The sequence below is a fragment of the Sciurus carolinensis genome, chromosome 12, assembly GCF_902686445.1.
Source record: "Sciurus carolinensis chromosome 12, mSciCar1.2, whole genome shotgun sequence".
Lineage (NCBI taxonomy): Eukaryota > Metazoa > Chordata > Mammalia > Rodentia > Sciuridae > Sciurus > Sciurus carolinensis.
The window spans coordinates 60,533,042-60,554,309 of NC_062224.1; the positions used below are offsets into that span (position 1 = coordinate 60,533,042).

At 36.2% G+C, this 21,268-nt stretch overlaps 1 protein-coding gene and 1 non-coding gene across 2 annotated transcripts in view; both read right to left on the bottom strand.

The window, feature by feature from the left end:
* Window positions 1-2,540: 2,540 nt before the first annotated feature.
* The window catches only part of Tfb2m (transcription factor B2, mitochondrial), a 37,936-nt gene continuing 19,208 nt past the window's right edge, over window positions 2,541-21,268 (bottom strand). The window contains exons 5-8 of the mRNA XM_047520510.1: window positions 13,600-13,689; window positions 8,798-8,860; window positions 6,273-6,433; window positions 2,541-3,343 (exon numbers count right to left, since the gene is read on the bottom strand). Of these exons, the coding sequence (XP_047376466.1) occupies window positions 3,166-3,343; window positions 6,273-6,433; window positions 8,798-8,860; window positions 13,600-13,689 (492 nt within the window). The 3' untranslated portion in view covers window positions 2,541-3,165. The remainder of the gene's footprint in view (window positions 3,344-6,272; window positions 6,434-8,797; window positions 8,861-13,599; window positions 13,690-21,268) is intronic.
* LOC124962503 (small nucleolar RNA U13) lies at window positions 9,197-9,297 on the bottom strand. The gene has a single exon (XR_007104516.1). It is a non-coding gene; the product is annotated as a small nucleolar RNA U13 (small nucleolar RNA).

Below are 21,268 nucleotides of genomic sequence, written 5' to 3' on the forward strand. Positions count from 1 at the left end.
CACTGAAAGAGTCTCCTGTTGGAATAACTCAAGCCCTTAGCTCTCCTGGGAAGCAACCACCAGCCATCATGGTCTTCTCTATAGTTAACTGTGTAGGCAATTATTTTATTTTTCTAAGGAAAACTTTTCTTTGGAGATACCAACCCAGATTCTCAATACTCTATTTGAACAGTCTGCTAAATTAATTAGGTTTGGGTGATCCAAATGATACAGCAACTATCCATTATGCTCAATCACCAGCAAAAATGAAAAGGCCCTTTTGATAAACTATTTTGAGAAGCGCTAATTTTTTTTTTTTTTTTTGGACTAGGAATTGAACCCAGGGGCATTTAACACTTAGCCACTTCCCACATCCCCAGTTTTTTTAAAAATTCTGAGACAGGGTCATGCTAACTTGTTTAGGGCTTTGCTAAGTTGCTGAGGCTGACTTGGAACTTGAAATCCTCCTGCCTCAGCCTCCCAAGACACTGGGATTATAGGTATGAGTCACTGTGCCCACAGAAATTGTAGCCTCAGTATAAATAGGTCAGTGGATTTAAGGACATAAGTAGACTAACTATTCCACCCCAAACTGGAGGTTTGGCCACATCCAGTCTGAAAGATACTGAATGCCCGAAAAAATTTTCAGCTTACAACTAAAGAAGTGCATTAAAATACACAGACTGAAAGGTGTCCCTTTCATGCACTTCTATCTTTATTATATTCTCCATTGCTCACACAATGGTATACAATAGTTACGTTGCTGTAAATTTGGGTTCCAAATTTGAAGCTAGGTCCTGTGTCATTTCCTCCTAATTCCCCTTCCCTGGTGATTGTCCACAGGAGTTACTACAGATCTTTTGTCTGTCTTCAGTCTTTTATTCTACTCTATATGACACTGTGTGATTTCTCAGAGTATATAGCACCTGGAAAGCATTAATTCATCTTTCAACCCTTTTATTCATAAATGTGTATAAACACACACTCTTTCTTTTTTGGTTTTGTGGTACTGACCTCCTGGTGGTTAACTGTAAAGGACTGCAAAGTTTTGGTTACCTTAGTTAATCCCTCCAAAGGCTTTGGACATTCTTCTCTAGTAGAGATTTTAACATGTAACAGGGAAGTGGAGCTTAATTTCATATTCTTGGGGCAATTATATGCTGGGCTTTATTAATTATTTACATCTTTCAGTGAATGGACAGTAAATTTATATTTATTTATTTACTTATTGGGTTGAGGATGGGACTTATGGGCTTCAAGGCATGGTAGGTAAGCATTCTATGACAAAGACATCCCCCCAATCCAATTTCCTTTTTTTATAAATTTAAATTCAAAGTCTGTTAGATGCAACATGAAGATAGCATGGAAGCCTACATAGAAGGGAATATGGGAAGAAAATACATTGTCCCAACATTTGTAGCTCCCTGCTTTGCCAGATTTTCTCCTAAGCTTTCTTAACTCATTCATTCCCAACAGTAATCCATGACACAGGTGTCATTATTACCTGGGTTAGTCAGTTTTATGGCGCTATGACTAAAATACCTGACAAGAACTATTTGGAGGAGGAAGAAATTATTTTGGGTTTACAATTTCCAGAGATGCAGTCCATGGTCAGCCACCTCCACTGCTCTAGGCCCAAGGTGAGGCAGAACATCATAGCAGAGCAGGAGGGGAGTAGCGCTACTGGTATCATGGCAGCCAGGAAGCAGAAAAAGGGGAAGGGCCACAGGAAAGATGAACCCTTCCAGGGCACACCCACACTGATCCACTTCCTACCTCCAGTGACCACCCACTTAGTCCATTCAAAGTAGGATGGACTGATTAGGTTACAGCTCTCATAACCTAATCATCCCACCTCTGAACATTCTGCATTAACATAGGAGCTTTTGAAGGACATCTTATATTCAAAATATAACAATACCCACTTGAAAACCAAGGTTTCCTGAACTTCAGCACTGATTATTGAGTCTGTGATGAAACAAATGTTTTAAATTAATATGGCAGTGATAAGATGGATTGGATGACAAAGAAAGGTAGTTAAGATGCTTGAGAAGTTGAGGCTGGGCAAGAAACAGTGAGAAGAATATAACATTATGAAGATTAGGCAGATTATATAATGGCAATATAGGAATTACAAGAGAAAAAAAGATTCAGAATTTCCAACCATATTAAACTGCAAACAATGACAATAGTACGAAAGTCAAGGAAAACTGGTTTAGTTGTGTTACTAAGAACAGGCCCCACAAAGAATTACTTATTAATAACATGACTTAGGTATTATAAAGTTTTACAATACCGAACAAAAATCTGAGGAGATTAGAAATGTCTCAGCTAAAATCCAGAATCTTCTTCACTGATCTAAGAAAATATTCTTAATTCCACTTAGGTTCATGTAAAGATCTGCCTTCAGATGAGCTTTCTAGATGGAACTAAAATGCAAGCGACTTCTAAATTACAGATTGTTCACTGAAAGTACACTGACAATACACGACAGAACTAAAGGAGAATAAGTTGGGGTCAATCTAGTGTTTAAGTATTTAAAAATAAAACAACTCACAAAATGTTACTTAAAATATTTTAATTTCTAAAAATAATTAAACCATTAAAATTTAAATAATTTCATTGCACAGAATTTGATCTTACATTTCAGCAACCAGAAAGGTAAAACAAACCACTTAAATTAGTTTAATTTACTTTCTAAGCTTAATAATATTCAAACTCTTTTGCCCACCAGGAAGATGTAAAAATCAGGACAGGTCATAGTGGAATATTTAAACTATTAAATTTCAACTGGTAATAACCTGCACCTACCAGTATTTCAGCACATAAGAAGTTATTTTTTGGTACTTGGGATCAAAGCCAGGTCTTTGCTGATACCAAGCATGCCTTGTACCACTGAGTTACACTCCCAACCCTACAGTATATAGGAATTTTTTTTCAAAAGACAAATTCAGTTTGATGAAATACACAATTAACTGAAGTTTTCATTTTATTCAGTTGTGAAAAAAACAGTAGCCATCATTGATATCAATGGTATCAGCAACAGAAGAAATTATTTGCCTAGTCTGTGCTCAAAAAGAACACATCTTGTTGAAAGGATATGAGCTTTCCAAACTTAGTTCTTTTTCATTTGTATCACAGTTTACAAATAAAATGCTTCAGCTAACATCCCGACAATCTGTTTCCCTATATGGCTGAGTCTTCCAGGTTCTCATTATACATCCATTTATAGGCATAATCTTCTGAACACTCTATAGTTTGAAAAAGTTGTTTAAAGTTCTGAGGATACATATTAATTATTTTCACTGTTTCATTTTTTCTTATTTGCCTCAATATATGCATGGCATCAACTGGACTCAATGAACTGCAAAAGAAATACAAAGTGTGCTTAATTATTTTTCATAATAACTGTCAATTAATATTGATAAAGATGGTCTCTACTCCAATTTAAAATACATATGTGTATGTATATACATATGCATACACATGTATGTACACACACACATACACATATATATATATATATACATTAAACTTATTTAGTTTAAGAGTTTGAACATAACATGTTAATTTTATTTGTTATTAATGTTTCACAGCTCACCTGTAATGAAAAGAGCAGATTAGGCTTTAGCATATTCTTATCAATATCAATTCTTTTCTTTTTTGGGGGAGGGGGAATACTAGGGATTGAACTCAGGGGGCTCTACCACTGAGCTACATCTCCAGTTCTTTTTATTTTTTATTTTGAGACAGCGTCTCACTAAGTTGTCAAGATTGGCCTTGAAGTAGAGATTCTCATACCTTAGCCTCCCGAGTGGCTGGGACTATAGGCGTGCACACCACCATGCCTCACTGTAGTTAATTCTTTTTTTTTTTAAGTTGTCAATGGGCCATTTATTTATTTATTTATTTATTTATTTATTTATATTTGGTACATATATCATTGTAGTTAATTCTTATATAAAATTCTAGTTTTAACTCTTTTTTTTTTTTTTTTTTTTTTTTAATTTTTGTGGGGATGAGGGTATAGCACACTGCGAGATTGCTTGCCTAGTAAATCAAACCCTAGGCTCTGGGTTTGATCCCTAGCACTGCCAGAAATAAATAAAAATTCTGATTACCTCTTTCATCTTTTTACTCTCTTCCTCTAGTTTTAGGGATTGAATCCAGAAACTCATGCATGCTAAGCACATACTTTACCTCTGAGCTACACTCCTGCAGCCATGCAAAAATATTACTAACTCCATTTCAGTTCATGTAAAAGCTCAAGTACAAACAGCACAAGCTGGTAATTTTTAAGGAGGGAATCACTTTTCACATTTTTTGGGGGGTGGTGGTGGAGTACTGGGGATTGAACCCAGAGGTGTTTTACACTGAGCCATCTCCCTAGCCCTTTTTATATTTTATTTTATTTATTTTTTATTTTTGATACCACGAATTAAAACCTGGGGCGCAACAGAGAAACAACATGTATCCCATTTGTTTACAATAAAAAAAAAAAAAAAAAAAAAAAAAACCTGGGCGCTTAACCACTGAGCCATATCCCCAGTTCTTTTTGTATTTTATTTAGAGACAGGGTCTCACTGAGTTGCATGGCTCCTAGTTTTTGCTGAGGCTGGCTTTGAACTCTGAATCCTCCTGCCTCCTGAGCCGCTGGGATTACAGGCGAGTGCCACTGTGCCGGGCTTGTATTTTATTTTGAGACAGTATCTTGCTAAGTTGCTTAGGAATTTTTCACATTTAACATAGCAATCACTGTGAATAAATCATAAAGTAGAAAACTTTCTCATACATAAGCTTAGCAAGAAACCATCAATAAACTTCTGATAAAAAGAAAACAACTTTAGGGGCTGGGGTTGTGGCTCAGTGGTAGAGTGCTTGCCTAGCATGTGTGAGGTACTGGGTTCAATTCTCAGCACCACATAAAAATAAATGAATAAAATAGAGGTCTATTAACACCAAAAAAAATAAAAAAAAAACAATTTTAGTAAAATATTTTTGTGGAAAATATTTCCACAATATTGGTTACATTACCAATCTCCAAGGGAATTTTAAACATTTTGCACCATGGTTTACCAACACTTATTCCTTATTTTTCTATTTTCTTGATGTTTGCTTTCAAAATAGCCACCACCACAAATGGCAAGATAAAAAATATTACTGATCTGTTGCCCCCCCTTTTTTAGTTGTAGATGGAGACAATACCGTTATTTTATTTATTTATTTACTTTTATGTGGTGCTGAGGATGGAACCCAGTGTCTCATATATGCTAGGCAAGCGCTCTACCACTGAGCCAAAACCCTAGCCCCTATTGCCAGTTTAACATTTTCATTTTTATTTTTTTATTTTATTATTTTTTTGTGGTACTGGGGATTGAACCCAGGGTGTATCTACCACTGAGATACATCCCTAACCCCTGTGTGCAAGGCAAGCACTCTACCACTTAGACACAACTCCAGCTCCTTCAACACTTTTTATTTTGTTAAAGCACCTGATTTTAACATAAATAATACGCAGTCAACAGTTCTTTCAGAGTTATATACTAAATCATTAAAATAATTATTTTAACATTTTTCTCATCTTCTGACAATACTCTGAATGAATATGGCATGATGAATACAAGATGTAATGTACAACTTTACACATTAACCCTATATAAAAATTATATAGATACAAAGTAGGTAATAACACCATAATTTTTATAAATATTTAGATGCAAACATAAAACCTGCTCTACAGCAAGACCAGAGTGGTATAATGACTCATCCTTACTGTGGTTAAATTGAATCGTGAAGACAGGTAATGAGAAGAAACAGATGGCAGGTATGCCAACAGTAATTCTGACCCTCCATTCCAGCTCATGATGAAAAGTGAGTTGTTTCTATAGGTTACATTGAGGCCTATACTTTTTTTTTTTTTTTAGTTGTATATGGACACAGTACAATTATTTATTTATATTTTTATTTTATGTGGTGCTAAGGATCAAACCCAGTGCCTCACACGTGCCATCTGAGCACTCCATCACTGAGCCACAACCCCAGCCCCAGGCCTATACTTTGACGAAGATAAAACAATCTGTGGGCATCCTCGGTTGCTTTTTCAAAGAAGGAAAGTAAATGAAGTTTAGTGGGAGGATATGTAGAAAATATCATTATATTTTACTCACAATGTCCCTCAGGGAGAAGGAAGTATTTTTCAGAAATATTTAATCAAGATATGAAAAACAGAGTTCTAACATAAAGTTGTCACAATAAATTACTACTTTCGTACTTGTTTTTATTTTTGTACTTACTGTAAATGGTCTACTAGTTTAGCATTGCGCTTCCCAAAACAATGCTTTACCATATGAAAAAATATATCATAGTTAAGAGGAGTCAAGTGTTCTGTAAATAAACTTTTTCGAGGAGTTATTCGAATAAAATACAGGTTCTGTTGTATTGGTTCGAATGGTTCCTAGAGATAAGGGAAAATAAACTGTGTCAATGATAAAATGTTACCAGAACAAAGAAAACACTGTTCATTTATTCCTTCAAGTTATCTGTTGGAAAATGCAACCGTCACAGTCCCTGAAGAGTCTCTGGATTTTCTCTTTGGACACGAAGGCATGAATACAAAGCCCTCACTCTTCTTTATCTGGGTCATCTCTCAGTGTGCACTGGAGCAACCTTAGATGAAACAATGTCTCTCTCTATGACAAAGAGCAGGACTGCTTAATGTTTCCTATTAAAAAAGTGATCCCTCCAGCTCTGTATCCTTCAGCTGCTGTGCAAACCCATTATATGCACAGCACACAACTGAACCACATCATGTCACTCCATGGGCTGGAGATATAAAATCTTCTATGTAATTCAGAAGTCTGGGTCCTTGGCTAGCATCTGAGAAACAGTGACGTAACCCATTCCCTACTATATTCAAAGCATACCACCATGATCATCAGATCTAAAGATAAGAAAATATCACTACACCAGGTATGGTGGTGCTTGCCTAATAATCCTAGTTACTGAGGAGGCTGACACACAATTCGAAGTTTAATGCCAGCTTGGGCAACTTACTGAGACCCTGTCTCAAAATAAAACATTTTAGAAGGGGGTTAGGGGGTTAGGTAACACCCTTGCCTATCATGTACAAGGCTCTGGATTCATTCCCCAATACCACAAAAAGATTGACTTACAATTTGTTTTTTAAATTTTCTTTCCTTTTCAAAACATTTTTTTGATTGGTTGATAGACCTTTATTTTATTTATTTATATGTGGTGCTCATCGAACCCAGTGCCTTACACATGCTAGGCAAGCGCTCTACCACTGAGCCACAATCCTGGCCCTTTTTTTCTTAAGGCAAGGTCATGCTGTTGCCTAGGCTGGCTTCAAACACCTGGCATTTGATTGCCTTCAAATCCCAAATAACTGGACTACAGGTGCATGCCATGGCATCCATCTGACTTATAATCTTTAATTGAATATTAAGAAGTGAAAAGTCTCAGGGCTGGTGTTGTGGCTCAGTGGTAGAGCATTTGCCTGGCACATGTGAGGCACTGGATTTGATCCTCAGCACCACATTCAAATAAATATAATAAAGACATTGTGTCCATCTACAACCAAAAAATTTTGTTTAAAGTGAAAAATCTCAAACAACTTAGATAAAGGTGAAATATATAAATAAAAATTCTCATCTTCATCTTCATCCCTAGATGTGCATATTTTTTTAGTTTTTGATCCTATTGAAAAAGGGAGAAATGTCTTACAATCTTGTTCATTTTTTGGACATTTGAATAAATTCTTAATGGTACCTAAGTTAAAATGCATTATTCCTACTCAACTGTTTGAGGATATATAAATTATGTTTTATGAATAGTGAAATATAACTGAGATCCCCATGATAAGATCACTCTACAATCAGACTCTTTGGTAATTTCTTTTTCATTTAGTGGGAAGAGTGAGGGGGGTAAAATAAACAAGTGGGATCTTAAGACTGAGTTGAGAAGCTGGTGTTAGGCTATCATTAACATCAAATTCTGAAGTGGAACTTCTGAATTCAGTATAAACATTTTTTTGAAACATCGGCTAATTTTTTAGAATTGTACAAGTAGCCTTGAGATAAACTGATCAGAGGACCACTTTATAACATCACCACTTTGGTTCCTTAGACAGGAAAAACAAAAACAAAAATTCCCCAAACAAAAAACCCTAATTCCTAGGCAAGAACCAATAGGAACCTATTGGTGAATTCAACCATAGAGAAGCATCACTATTACAAATTTCTGATTGATTAACAAGATATAAAATTTGACTTTATCATATTAAATGAACATTAAAATAATTATATTCTACAAATTTGAGATGTATCCTCATTTTATTTTTGGTACTGGGTATTGAAACTAGGGGTGCTTTATCACTGAGCCACATCTCTAGCCCTTTTATTTTTTATTTTGACATGAGATCTCACTAAGTTGCTTAGGGCCTTGCTAATTTGCTGAGGCTGGCCTCAAACTTGGAATTCTCCTATCTCAGTCTCCTGAGTCACTGGGATTATAGGTGTGTACCATCATGCCCAGCTGTATCTTCATGAGAAGTCAGATCCTCTATTTAAGTCTATTACTATCTACTTTTAAGCATCTACTATTGAATACCTGATTAATAAAACTGTTTCAAAAATAACTTCAATTTATTTTAACAATTAATTAGACATGTTTAAAGTACATTTGTAGTTGTTTTCAAATTTAAACTTCAAATAAATACAGAATATCAGATAATCTTAAAGAAAATGAGAGATGTTCCATTTTAAGAGGAAAAAATGGGAAGTTATTAATTTATTCTTACCCTGTGTTTTAGTTTTTCCAGAGGCTCACTTTGGGGACATACATCAAATGATGACCAAGGCTCCTTAAAGGAAGAAAAACAAAAACAAAACAATATTCTTTTAGTTCTTTTTGGTTGAAGTTCCCCAAATTATTATGGCCTTAAAAAATGTCATGCTTAAACAACAGAATGAATTAAATCCAGGTCATAGTCTAATTGTATTTAGGAAAAATAAGTGATAGTTTAATAACATATACACAACTCTATCTCTTACTTAAAAGGGATTTACCTATGGGTTGGGGATGTCGTTCAGTGATAGAACATTTGCCTAGCATACATGAGGCTCTGAGTTCAATCCCAATTTGAAGAGAGAGAGAGAGAGAGAGAGAACCTTAATGTAATCATGCAAATAAGTTTTTAAGTCAAATAGTATGCAGGAAAGTATAATTAGGTTTGAGGAAGGCATGTCTCACACAATAATGTGAAAACCCAATCATCATGCTTATGAACCACAAAACAATTTTAAGTTATACCTAACAGTCAACCTTTCCATACTACAGACAGAATTGGCAGTTTAAGGGCTATCAGATCAGTAGCAAGGATTTTTTTTCCCTTACTTTAGTGTAAAAGTCTATTACTCAAACTGATTTGAATATGTGAGACATTTAAGATTCACAAAGACATTCATGTCAATTTTTTAAAAAAGAGTCGTGGGGCTGGAGTTGTGATTCAGTGGTAGAGCACTTGCCTGGCATGTGTGAGGCACTGGGTTCAATACTCAGCACCACATATAAATAAATAAAATAAAAGATTCATTGACAACTAAAAAAAAAAAATAAAAAAAAAAAAGAATCATTACATTTTTTCTATCTAGCATTTTTTTTCCCCTCCTGGGGTTCTTTTTCGTTTTTGTTTTTTTGGTATCAGGGATTGAACCCAGAGGTACTTAAACACTGCCACACCCCAGCCCCCTTTTTATGTTTTATTTAGAGACAGGGAGGGTTTCCCTAAGTTGCTTTAGGGCCTTGCTAAGATGCTGAGGCTGGGTTTAAACTTGCTATACTCCTGCCTCAGTCTCCTAAGCCACTGGGATTACAGGTGTGCACCATGCCCAGCTCTATCTAACATTTGCATGTATAATTTTGCCCATGATTTTTTAAAAACCCAACTGAAAAATAATTCTGTATTAAAAATATATATCTATATAGATAAAAAATTTCAAAATAGGAGTGGGATAGAAGAGCATCTGACACAAACTTAAAAGACTAAAACAATATCAAACATAAGATCTGAAAGGCTACTGTCAGAAGTAATAATTTAGTATGAACTGTAGTAGCATGGAAGTGGAATGAAAATGCAATTGTTACTCATCTGTGAAATTCCTAGCAGTTCTAGTAACATCATTTTAAATAGAGAAAGGCAAAGCCCTGGGAACAGTGCACAGTAGACAACGCAGTCCCATGTTGGTCAAGCCACAGAAGTTTAGGGTATAGCAGCAGTAGGGGCAGAGGACACCTCATTCTTGTCTGCCAAAGTCACAGTAGAGGAAAACTTGCATTACCCTGAGGAATGAGTAAAATGTCTGCTTTGTAGTTGTAGATTTACAGTGGAGCAAGTGCTGAAAAAATGTTCTGTACAGAAAGAGTTCTTTTCTCAAGGTTAATAAATGGAAAAATTTAATACAGGATGTTAAGCTCTTGTGTCAACACAGGAATATTCATAGATGAAATGAATAAATTATGAGCTGTACCCTAATCAGTCTATTCTGTTTGAATGGAGTAACTGGGTGGTAACTGTAGGCAGGTGGGGCATGGCTGGAGAAGGTGGGCCACTGGGGGTGTGCCCTTAGGAATAATATCTTGTCCTGTGGCTCCTCCCACTCTCCACTTCCCTGGTGCCATAAACTGAGCAATTTTCCTCTGCCATGTGCACAGCAATGAAGTCAGCTGCCCATGGATGAAATCTCTGAAACTGTGAACCACCCCCAATTTTTCCTCCTCCAGGTTGGTTCTTGTTAAGTACTTTGGTCAGAGCAATGAAAACCTAACTAACACACAGGACCTTCGAAAACAAATACTAAGGAAGAGGAAGAAGGAAATATTAACCTGAAAGTCAAAGTCCTCAGGAGGCCTTTATGAAGACACTAGCTGAAAGCTATGAGGACAGAGGAGGCTGAGATTAAAAGCCAACAGATGAGATGAGAAGAACAGGGAAAGGAAGGTTATTAGGCAAACCAAGAACTATAGGACCAAGATTACAATATATAGTGCAGGCAGAAAGCAGGATAGTGATCTCAAGACTAAGTGTAAAAAGACTCTGGAACTTGAGAAAAATGATGAGAACATGAGAGGTACCAAAAACAAAGGTCAGAGATTCAACCTATCTGTGTTTTGGGGGAGGAGAAAGAATTGGAACGAAAGCTCAACTGAAAGAAGATAACATTCCTAAACTAAAAAAATACAGATAAAAGGGCTTACCAAGTTCCTAGACAAAAGAAGGGAAGAGACTATGTGGAGACACACACTGCAAAATTTAAAACTTAAACCAATACATTCTTAGAAACACACAAGGCCTTATAAAATCTATAACTACAGTTGTTCCATGGTATCTGTGGGGATTGGTTCCAGGATCTCCTCCCAAAACCTACATCTGAAGATCCAAAAGTCCCTCCTATGCAATGGCACATTATTTGCATTTAACTTACATTTTCCTTTGTACTTTAAATCATCTTTATAGATAATTTATAATAGCTAATATGATATAAATACTCATTGTACTGTATTATTTAGGGAATAATGACAAGAAAAAAGTCTGTACATGTTCAGTAGAGTCATAATTTTTTTCCAAATATTTCCGCCTGCAGTTGGTTAACTGTGGATGCAGAACCTGCAGGACACAGATGACTGTTTATACCCTATAAAAATTACTTGATAGATAATCTGTTCTACTGAAATAAATAAGAGAATGGGCAGCCTGTAATCCCAGCAGTTCAGGAAGCAGAAGCAGGTGGATCCCAAATTTGAGGACAGTCTCAGCAACTTAATGAGATCCTCTCTCAAAATAAAAAAATAAATAAATAAAAAGGGCTGGGGATGTTGCTCAGGGGCTAAACACCCCTATGTTGAATCTGTGGTATTAAAAAAAAAAAAAGAGAGAGAGAGAATGGGCAAATTATGTATGTATAAAAGAAATGTTGTTTATCATTTTCCCCTCATATTCTAGCCCTCTGATATCAAATGTGAGATTCTAGCAAGATGTAGATATTAAACATTCAAAATGTATCCAGAATTGAAATGGTTGTAATTGTATAAAACATATGGATTTTCAAAGACTTACTAAAACACAAAAAATGTAAACTATGTAGTAACTAAGATACTGAGTATATACTGAACTGATAATAATTTGAATTGACAGGTGGTTAAATACAATATATTATTAATTTCACCTTTTTTTTTTTTTACTTTTTATAATGTGGTCACTAAAAAACAGTTACATAAGTGGTTCATATCACATTTCTATTAGACAACTCTAATCTTACTTAAGGAAATAAACCAAAAAGGGTATGCTCTATATTGAATAATTAAGTACCCATTAAAAACTTAAGAAAAATGTTTGGTGACAAAGGAAAAAAGCTTACAACAATTGTCTATTATGTTAAATACACACTCCCCCCCCACATGCATATTCCACTATATCAATAAAAAGAAAACCACAGAAATTATTAAAAATAAAACTAAAATAGGTCACACATCAACACTGACTTCTGGGTTAAAAATAACAGTAATTGAGCTGGGTGTAGTAGTGCACTGGTAATGTCAGAGACTCAGGAAACTGGGTAGGAGGATCCAAAGTTCTAGGCCGGTCTTGGCAATTTAGTGAGACCCCTGACTTAAAAAAATAAAAGGGCCAGGTGTGGTGGCTCACCCCTATAATCCTAGAACCTCAGGAGACTGAGACAGGAAGATCACAATTTTTTGCTAAGGCCAACCTCAGCATTTTAGCAAGACCCTGAGCAACTTAGTGAAACATTGCCTCAAAATTAAAAATTAAAAGGGTTTGGGGATGGGACTCAGTGGTAAAGTACCTCTGGCTTCAAATCACCAATACCAAAGAAGTAATAAGAAAAGGCAAGGAGATGTAGCTCAGTGGTAGAATGCCCCTGTGTTAATCCCCAATGCTATAAAAGGAGAGAGGAAAAAAAAATTAAATTATAGTGGTTGGTTTTTTTATTTTAATTTTTTGATTCATTGTACACAAATGGGGTACAATTTCTCATTTCTCTAGTTGTACACAATGTGGAGTCACATCGTTTGTGTAATCATACATGGACATAGGGTAATGATGTTTGTTTCATTTTATCTATCCTTTCCCCAGCCCCCTCCCCAAGCCTCATTTTCCTCTACACAATCCAATGTTTCTCCATTCTTCTCTTCCTCCCCGCCAACCCCCATTATGTATCATCATCCACTTATCAAAGAAACATTTGGCCTTTGGTTTTTGGGACTGGCTTATTTCACTTAGCATATTCTCCAACTCCATCCATTTACCTGTAAATGCTATAATTTTATTCTTCTTACAATTTCTTTTTTCTTTTTCCTTTTTAGAAACATGCTTCCTATTTTTACAATTATCATGTTATTTTTATGACAAGAAAATATAAATATTTGTAACAAAAAAATCTCTTTCACAGATTGCCCTATAACCATCAACAGTTAGAAAAATAATACAATTAATCTTTTAAAGTAATCTTTAGTTCATAATCTCTACTTAATAACCTCTGAAATATAATGCAATTATCTCTTGAAGTATATAATTTTACTCACCACATGCAGAAGCTTAACATCACAGGCTACTTGCCAGAGTACACTTAATACTTGATAGAAGTTTGGATTTCTAGGATTTGCCGTTAGAGTCTAGTAAAAGAAAAATAAAAACTATGTTATTATAATCAATCAAAATCAAATGTTAGATCTTAATAGTAATACCTAAAAAGTATCTAAGTGGAAAAATGAGAAGCACAAAATCTTTATTTATTTATTTATATTTAAATTTTGTTTTTTTTAGTTGTTGATGGACCTTTATTTTATTTATTTAGATGTGGTACTAAGGATCGAACCCAGTGCCCCACATATCCCAGGCAAGCGCTTTTCCACTGAGCCACAAATGCAGCTGTAGAAATGCAAAATCTTAACCACAATTATTTTTCATGCTTTCATTTTGAAAACATGTCATCAGGTACACTTAAAATTCAAATTATTTATGTGGGGTACAGTGGTGCACACCTGTAATCCCAGCTATTTCAGAGGCTAAGTGGGGAGGATACCAAGTTCAAAGCAAGCCTCAGCAACTCAGTTAGATACTGTCTTGAAATACAAAATAAGGACTGGGGATGGCACTCAATGGTAGAGTGCCCCGTGGGTTCAATCCCCAGTGTGTGGGGCCCCATGGGGATCAGGGGAGGGACTGATTTCTTTTAATCATGTGATCTATAAGGACAAAATCTCATTCAAGAAAAAATGAAACCAAAGTGTATAAAAGCTAAATCATTCAGCTAAAGATGTAAGCAAAACAGAAAAAATCCCCATCTTTTGGATCCTGTAACATAGCATAGCATAAAACATTAGCTAATAAATGAATAATTCATTGACTTATATACATTATATAGTATATTCTATGGAGAATAGGTGTGCCATATATATCAGGTGGGCTCTTAAATTTTGAGTTGAGAGTTTCTCTCCTTCTTTTTAGTACTGGGGATCAAACACAGGGGTTTTCTACTACTGAATTACATCTCAGCCCTTTTGTTTTTATTTTGAGACAAGCAGTTGCTATGGCCTTGCTAAGTTGATGAGGTTCACCTTGAACTTGTGATCCTCCTGCCTCAGCTTTGAGAGCCAGTGGGATGACAAGCCTGTGCCATCACTCTTGGCCTGAGTCAAGAATTTTAATACTGATACTAGAAGGATGAGACTGTTATCTCAGTGAATGAAATTAAGAAAGGAAAAAGGAAATTGTATTTTTAAAAAAAATATACTGTAAAAGCACGCCACTAGAACATTTTCCTAGTATCAAGATAAAATCTGATGAAGCATATCCTATTTTTTTCATTCTTTTGTTTAAATACTGTATATACCACAGATATGAACCCTCTGCTCTTCTTTCATAGTCAATATTTATTGACTACCTATGTGAGTAAATCATTTCTTCATTTCTTGCACCACTTCCCAACCCATAACTCTTTTTTATGTACAAATAAGTACTTCCTATCATATTGGATCAACAGATGAAACATTTAGCAAGTATTCTAACAGAAGTGAAACATTACTCCCACAGCAATAAAAAGGACTCCATTAAGCCTATACATTACAGAGAATAAAAAAGAAAAGTTTACTGAGCGTCGTGATGCATGCCTATAAACCCAGTGGCTCAGGAGGTTGAGGCAGGAGGATGGCGAGTTCAAAGTCAACCTCAGCAAAAGTGAGGTGCTAAGCAACTCAATGAGACCCTGTCTCTTAATAAAATACAAAATAGGACTGGGGATGTGGCTCAGTAGTCACGTGTCCCTGAGTTCAATCCCCGGTACTAAAACAACAATAACAACAGAAAAAGTAAAAGTTTGCTAAGTAAAAATTACATGAAGCTATTGTTTTGGAGTATACTCTTGTACTAAGCCCCAATATAGCAAGCTAAAAATTCAAAGTGGAATCACTTAGACTAAAGTTCCATGTGATCACATGGAAATCAAATGTTTATCTAATTTTCCAATAAATCAGGATTAGAAAGGTAGGAGTCAAATTTCCCGAACAGGTTAGTTTTCAATTGGCATGATAAATCTTAACTCTTAACATTAAAAAGGTAATCTGAAGCAACCCGATTTAACCAATTAGTTATATTTCTTAGTTCTATCTTTTGGTCCCTCCCTCATAAGAAAAAGTAACTCTGAAATGACCAATTAGCTTTCTGTTTTTTGTTTCTGCTTGTCAGTCCTTTTCTGTCTATAAAACCAAATTTCCCTGCTCTGCTCATTGAAACATTTCTTTTGTTTTATGGAAACAAGTGTTGCTGAATTCTAGAATAAAAAATAAAGTTGACTGAGATTGTTAAACTAAACTGTTGTAATTTTGTCCTTCAACAAGTCTAAAATCCTATGGAGTTCACAAAAAACAAACATCCTGTTAGAACAAATAATTTCAACAAATTTGCAGGATATAAAAACAATCTGCAAAAATTAGCTATACAGGAGATCCAAGATGGTGGACTAGAGGGAGGCTGCGTTCCTTGTCGCTCTGTAACTCTGGTTTCAAGCAGAGGATATCTGTTTCTTGGTGAGGCAGTTTTTGCTGCTTATCAATCCCTGCTGTTTACCCCATTTGTCCGCTGTGATCACCTGCAGTCTGACAGCATATCGAGGCCTTTTTTAAGTGCAGATTGCTCACTGTCAGGCGCCTATCATCATCCGCCATTTGCCTGCCTCTTGCCTGTCCACCGCCTGCCTTACACCTATCCATCACCCAAAGCACAAGGTTCACCTACCGATCGTCCGAAAACAGTCAGCAAACTGATCGCCGACCACCAGTGGAGCACCAGCTGCCTGCTGTTGCCTGGAAGTTCACTGTTACAGTATCTGCAGGTTTGATTACACGTGGCTGCCACCATTTTGAGACAACAGCCAGGTCCCACAGGACCCCTGGACAGACTGACTGAGCCCCGTCTCCAGGAGCCCTCAGCCCGATGGATCATTCCCTGCCTCTAGGGCCCACACATCGACTGACTGCTCCCTGCGTCAGGACCCCCGGATCAACTGACTATCACCAGGACCCCAGACTGACTGATTGCAACTGGCCTCCAGGATCCCACAACCACACCAAACACACCTGACCTCCAGGACCCCTGCCTGATCAACCGCATCCCGCCTCCAGCACCTCCAGCTGACCACGGCCACACCCTGAGCTGCAGCTCCCCATTTGCCAACACATTTTGAAGCCAGAGCTGCCATCTTGGATAATCCTGGAAGCCTTAGCTCCGATCTTTAGGTGGGGCAAATCACATCCTGAGACACCTGCTGGAAGCTTGAAGCTCATTGTCAGGTACCTCTCATGCATCAGGCTACTGAAGACTGGGAAGTTTCATTACTATATGACTATTATACTGTAGATTTTTTTTCTCCTTATTGAAAAATTTTAAGTTTTTATTTCTTTACTTTTCTTGCTCTCTTTTCCTTTTGTTTACCTGTTCCCTCAGAGTCTCTTTCTCCCTTTTTTGCATGCTAACATCCAATTTCTTTTGATTACACTCTCACCCTTTCTATTATCTGGAACTTCTGTATATTCTTTTCTTATCCCATTAACAGCCACATTCTACATCCCTCTGCATCCTCTTTGTCCTCCATTAGAAACTGCAGACCTTATTACAAATCTGTTTATTTTACTGAAGGTAATATTTGAACTCATTCTGTTTATTATGACAATTTTTTTATTGTCTTCATAGGGGCTATTTGGTCTAGGATTGCATAGTGTCTGAATTGTGTCTGCTAATATTGATCTCTCCTTAAAGAAAGGATTTTGGAAACCTATAGGGCCACTATAAGCCTGTAGGGGGAAATCTGCAATACCCCAGATCTGCACTGCTAGAGGGGAAGATACATGAGCAACATGAAAAAACAAGGGAAGAAAATGATCCAAACAAATCTAGATTCTATATTAATAGAATCCAATGACAGTATGTTAGAAGAAATGTCAGAAAAGGACTTTAGATTATACATGATTAAGATGATTCAGGAAGCAAAGGATGAGATAAGAGAGCAAATGCAGGCAATGAATGATAATACCAATGAGCTGAAAGAGCAAGTGCAGGAAGCAAAAGATCATTTCAACAAAGAGATAGAGATTCTCAAAAAAAAACAAACGGAAATCCTTGAAATGAAGGAAACAGTAAACCAAATTAAAAACTCAATGGAAAGCATCACCAACAGACTAGACCACTTGGAAGACAGAACCTCAGACAATGAAGACAAAATATTTAATCTTGAAAATAAAGATGCCTAAACAGAGAAGATGGTAAGAAATCATGAACAGAATCTCCAAGAACTATAGGACATCATGAAAAGACCAAATTTAAGAATTATTGGGATTGAGGAAGGCACAGAGATACAAACCAAAGGAATGAACAACCTAGTCAATGAAATAATATCAGAAAATTTCCCAAACCTGAAGAATGAAATGGAAAATCAAATACAAATACCAAATGCACAAAATCACAACAGGTCCACACCAAGGCACATTATAATGAAAATGCCTAATATACAAAATAAAGATAGGATTTTGAAGCTGCAAGAGAAAAGCATCAGATTATATAAAGGGGGAGACCAATAAGGATATCAGCAGATTTCTCAGCCCAGACTCTAAAAGCTAGAGGGCCTGGAACAACATATTTCAAGCTCTGAAAGAACATGGTTGCCAACCAAGAATCCTATACCCAGCAAAACTAACCTTCAGATTTGAAGCCGAAATAAAATCCTTCCATGATAAACCAAAGTTAAAAGGATTTACAAACAGAAAGCCTGTGCTATAGAATATTCTCAGCAAAATATTCCATGAGGAGGAAATGAAAAACAATGTGGGTCAGCAAAGGGAGGAACTACGTTAGAGAAAAACCACTCAAAGGAGAAACCGAGCCAAGTTAAAAACCAAAAATAAGCCAAATGACTGGAACTACAAATCATATCTCAATAATAACCCTGAATGTTAATGACCTAAACTCATCAATCAAAAGACTTAGACTGGCAGAATGGATTAAAAAGAAAGACCCAACAATATGCTGCCTGCAAGAGACTCATCTCATAGAAAAAGACATCCACAGAATAAAGGTGAAAGGATGGGAAAAAACCTACCACACACATGGACTCAGTAAAAAAGTGGGGGTTTCCATCTTTATTTCAGATAAAGTGGACTTCAAACCAAAGTTAGAAGGGATAAAGAAGGACATTTCAGGACTGGGGATGTAGCTCAGTTGGTAGAGTGCTTGCCTTGCAAGCACAAGGCCCTGGGTTCAATCCCCTGCACCAAAAAAAAAAAAAAAAAGAAAGTAAGAAGGACATTTCATATTGCTTAAGGAAACCATAGATCAGGAAGACATAATGATAGTAAATATTTATGCCCCAAACAATGGTGCATCACTGTACATCAAACAAAACCTTCTCAATTTCAGGAATCACATAGACCACAACACAATAATTCTGGGTGACTTTAATGCACCACTGTCACCACTAGATAGATCTTCCAAACAAAACCAACCAAAGAAACCATAGAACTCAATAACACAATCAATAACCTACACTTAATAGACATATATAGAATATTCCATCCATCAATGAGCAGATTCACTTTCTTCTCAGCAGCACATGGAACCTTCTCGAAAATAGACCATATGTTATGCCACAAAGCAACCCTTAGGAAATGCAAAAAAATAGAGATACTGCCTTGTGTTCTATCAGATCATAATGGACTGAGAATAGAAATCAATGACAAAATAAAAAACAGAAATTACTCCAATACCTGGAGACTAAATAATATGCTATTGAATGAAACATGGATAACAGAAAACATCAGGGAGGAGATAAAAAAATTCGTAGAGGTCAATGAGAATGACGATACAACATATCAAAATCTCTGGGACACTATGAAAGCGGTACTAAGAGGAAAATTCATTGCATGGAGTGCATTCCAGAAAAGAATGAAAAGTCAACAACTAAATGACCTAACATTACAGTTCAAAGCCCTAGAAAAAGAAGAACAGAACAACACCAAAAGTAGTAGAAGACAGGAAATAATTAAAATCAGAGCTGAAATCAATGAAATTGAAACAAAAGAAACAATTCAAAAAATTGACAAAACAAAAAGTTGGTTCTTTGAGAAAGTAAACAAAATAGACAAACCCTTAGCCACACTAACAAAGAGAAGGAGAGAGAAAACTCAAATTACTAAAATTCGTGATGAAAAAGGAAGTATCACAACAGACACCACTGAGATACGTAACATAATGAGAAGCTACTTTGAAAATCTGTATTCCAACAAAATAGAAACTACTGAAGACATTGACAAATTTCTAGAGACATATGCTCCTCCCAAACTGAACCAGGAGGACATACATAATTTAAACAGATCAATAACAAGCAATGAAATAGAAGAAGCCATTAAAAACCTACCAACCAAGAAAAGCCCAGGACCACATGGATTCTCAGCCGAGTTCTACAAGACTTTCAAAGAAGAACTCATTCCAATACTTCTCAAAGTATTCCAGGAAATAGAAAAGGAGGGTACCCTACCGAACTCATTCTATGAAGCTAATATCTCCCTCATACCCAAACTAGGCAAAGACACATCAAGGAAAGAAAATTTTAGACCAATATCCTTGATGAATATAGATGCAAAGATCCTTAACAAAATATTGGCGAACTGTATCCAAAAACATATTAAGAAAATCGTGCACCACGATCAAGTGGGGTTCATCCCTGGAATGCAAGGATGGTTTAACATCCGTAATTCAATAAACATAATCCATCATGTCAACAGACTTAAGGATGAGAATCATATGGTTATATCAATTGACGCAGAAAAAGCATTCCTCAAAATACAACACCCCTTCATACTCAAAACACTAGAGAAAATAGGGATAGTAGGAACATACCTGAACATTGTAAAGGCTATTTATGCTAAGCCCATGGCCAACATCATTCTGAATGGAGAAAAACGGAAACCATTCCCTTTAAAAATGGGACCAAGACAGGGATGTCCTCTTTCACCACTTCTATTCAACATTGTCCTCGAAACTCTAGCCAGAGCAATTAGGCAGACTAAAGAAATTCAAGGGATACGAATAGCAAATGAGGAACTTAAGCTGTCACTATTTGCTGATGACATGATTCTCTATTTAGAGGATCCAAAAAACTCCTCCAGGAAACTTCTAGACCTCATCAATGAATTCAGCAAAATAACAGGCTATAAAATCAACACGCATAAATCTAAAGCATTTTTATACGCAAGCGACGAAATAGCTGAAAGGGAAATGAGGAAAACAACTCCTTTGCAATAGCCTCAAAAAATAAAATACTTGGGAATAAATCTAACCAAAGAGGTAAAAGATCTCTACAATAAAAACTTCAAAACACCGAAGAAAGAAATTGAGGAAGATGTTAGAAGATGGAAAGATCTCCCATGTTCTTGGTTAGACAGAATTAATATTGTCAAAATGGCCATACTACCAAAAGTGCTATACAGACTCAATGCAATTCCAATTAAAATTCCAATGATGTACCTTACAGAAACAGAGCAAGCAATCATGAAATTCATCTGGAAGAATAAGAAACCCAGAATAGCTACAGCAATCATTAGCAGGAAGAATGAAACACGGGGTATCGCAACACCAGAACTTCAACTATACTACAAAGCAATAGTAACAAAAATGGCATGGTATTGGCACCAAAATAGACAGGAA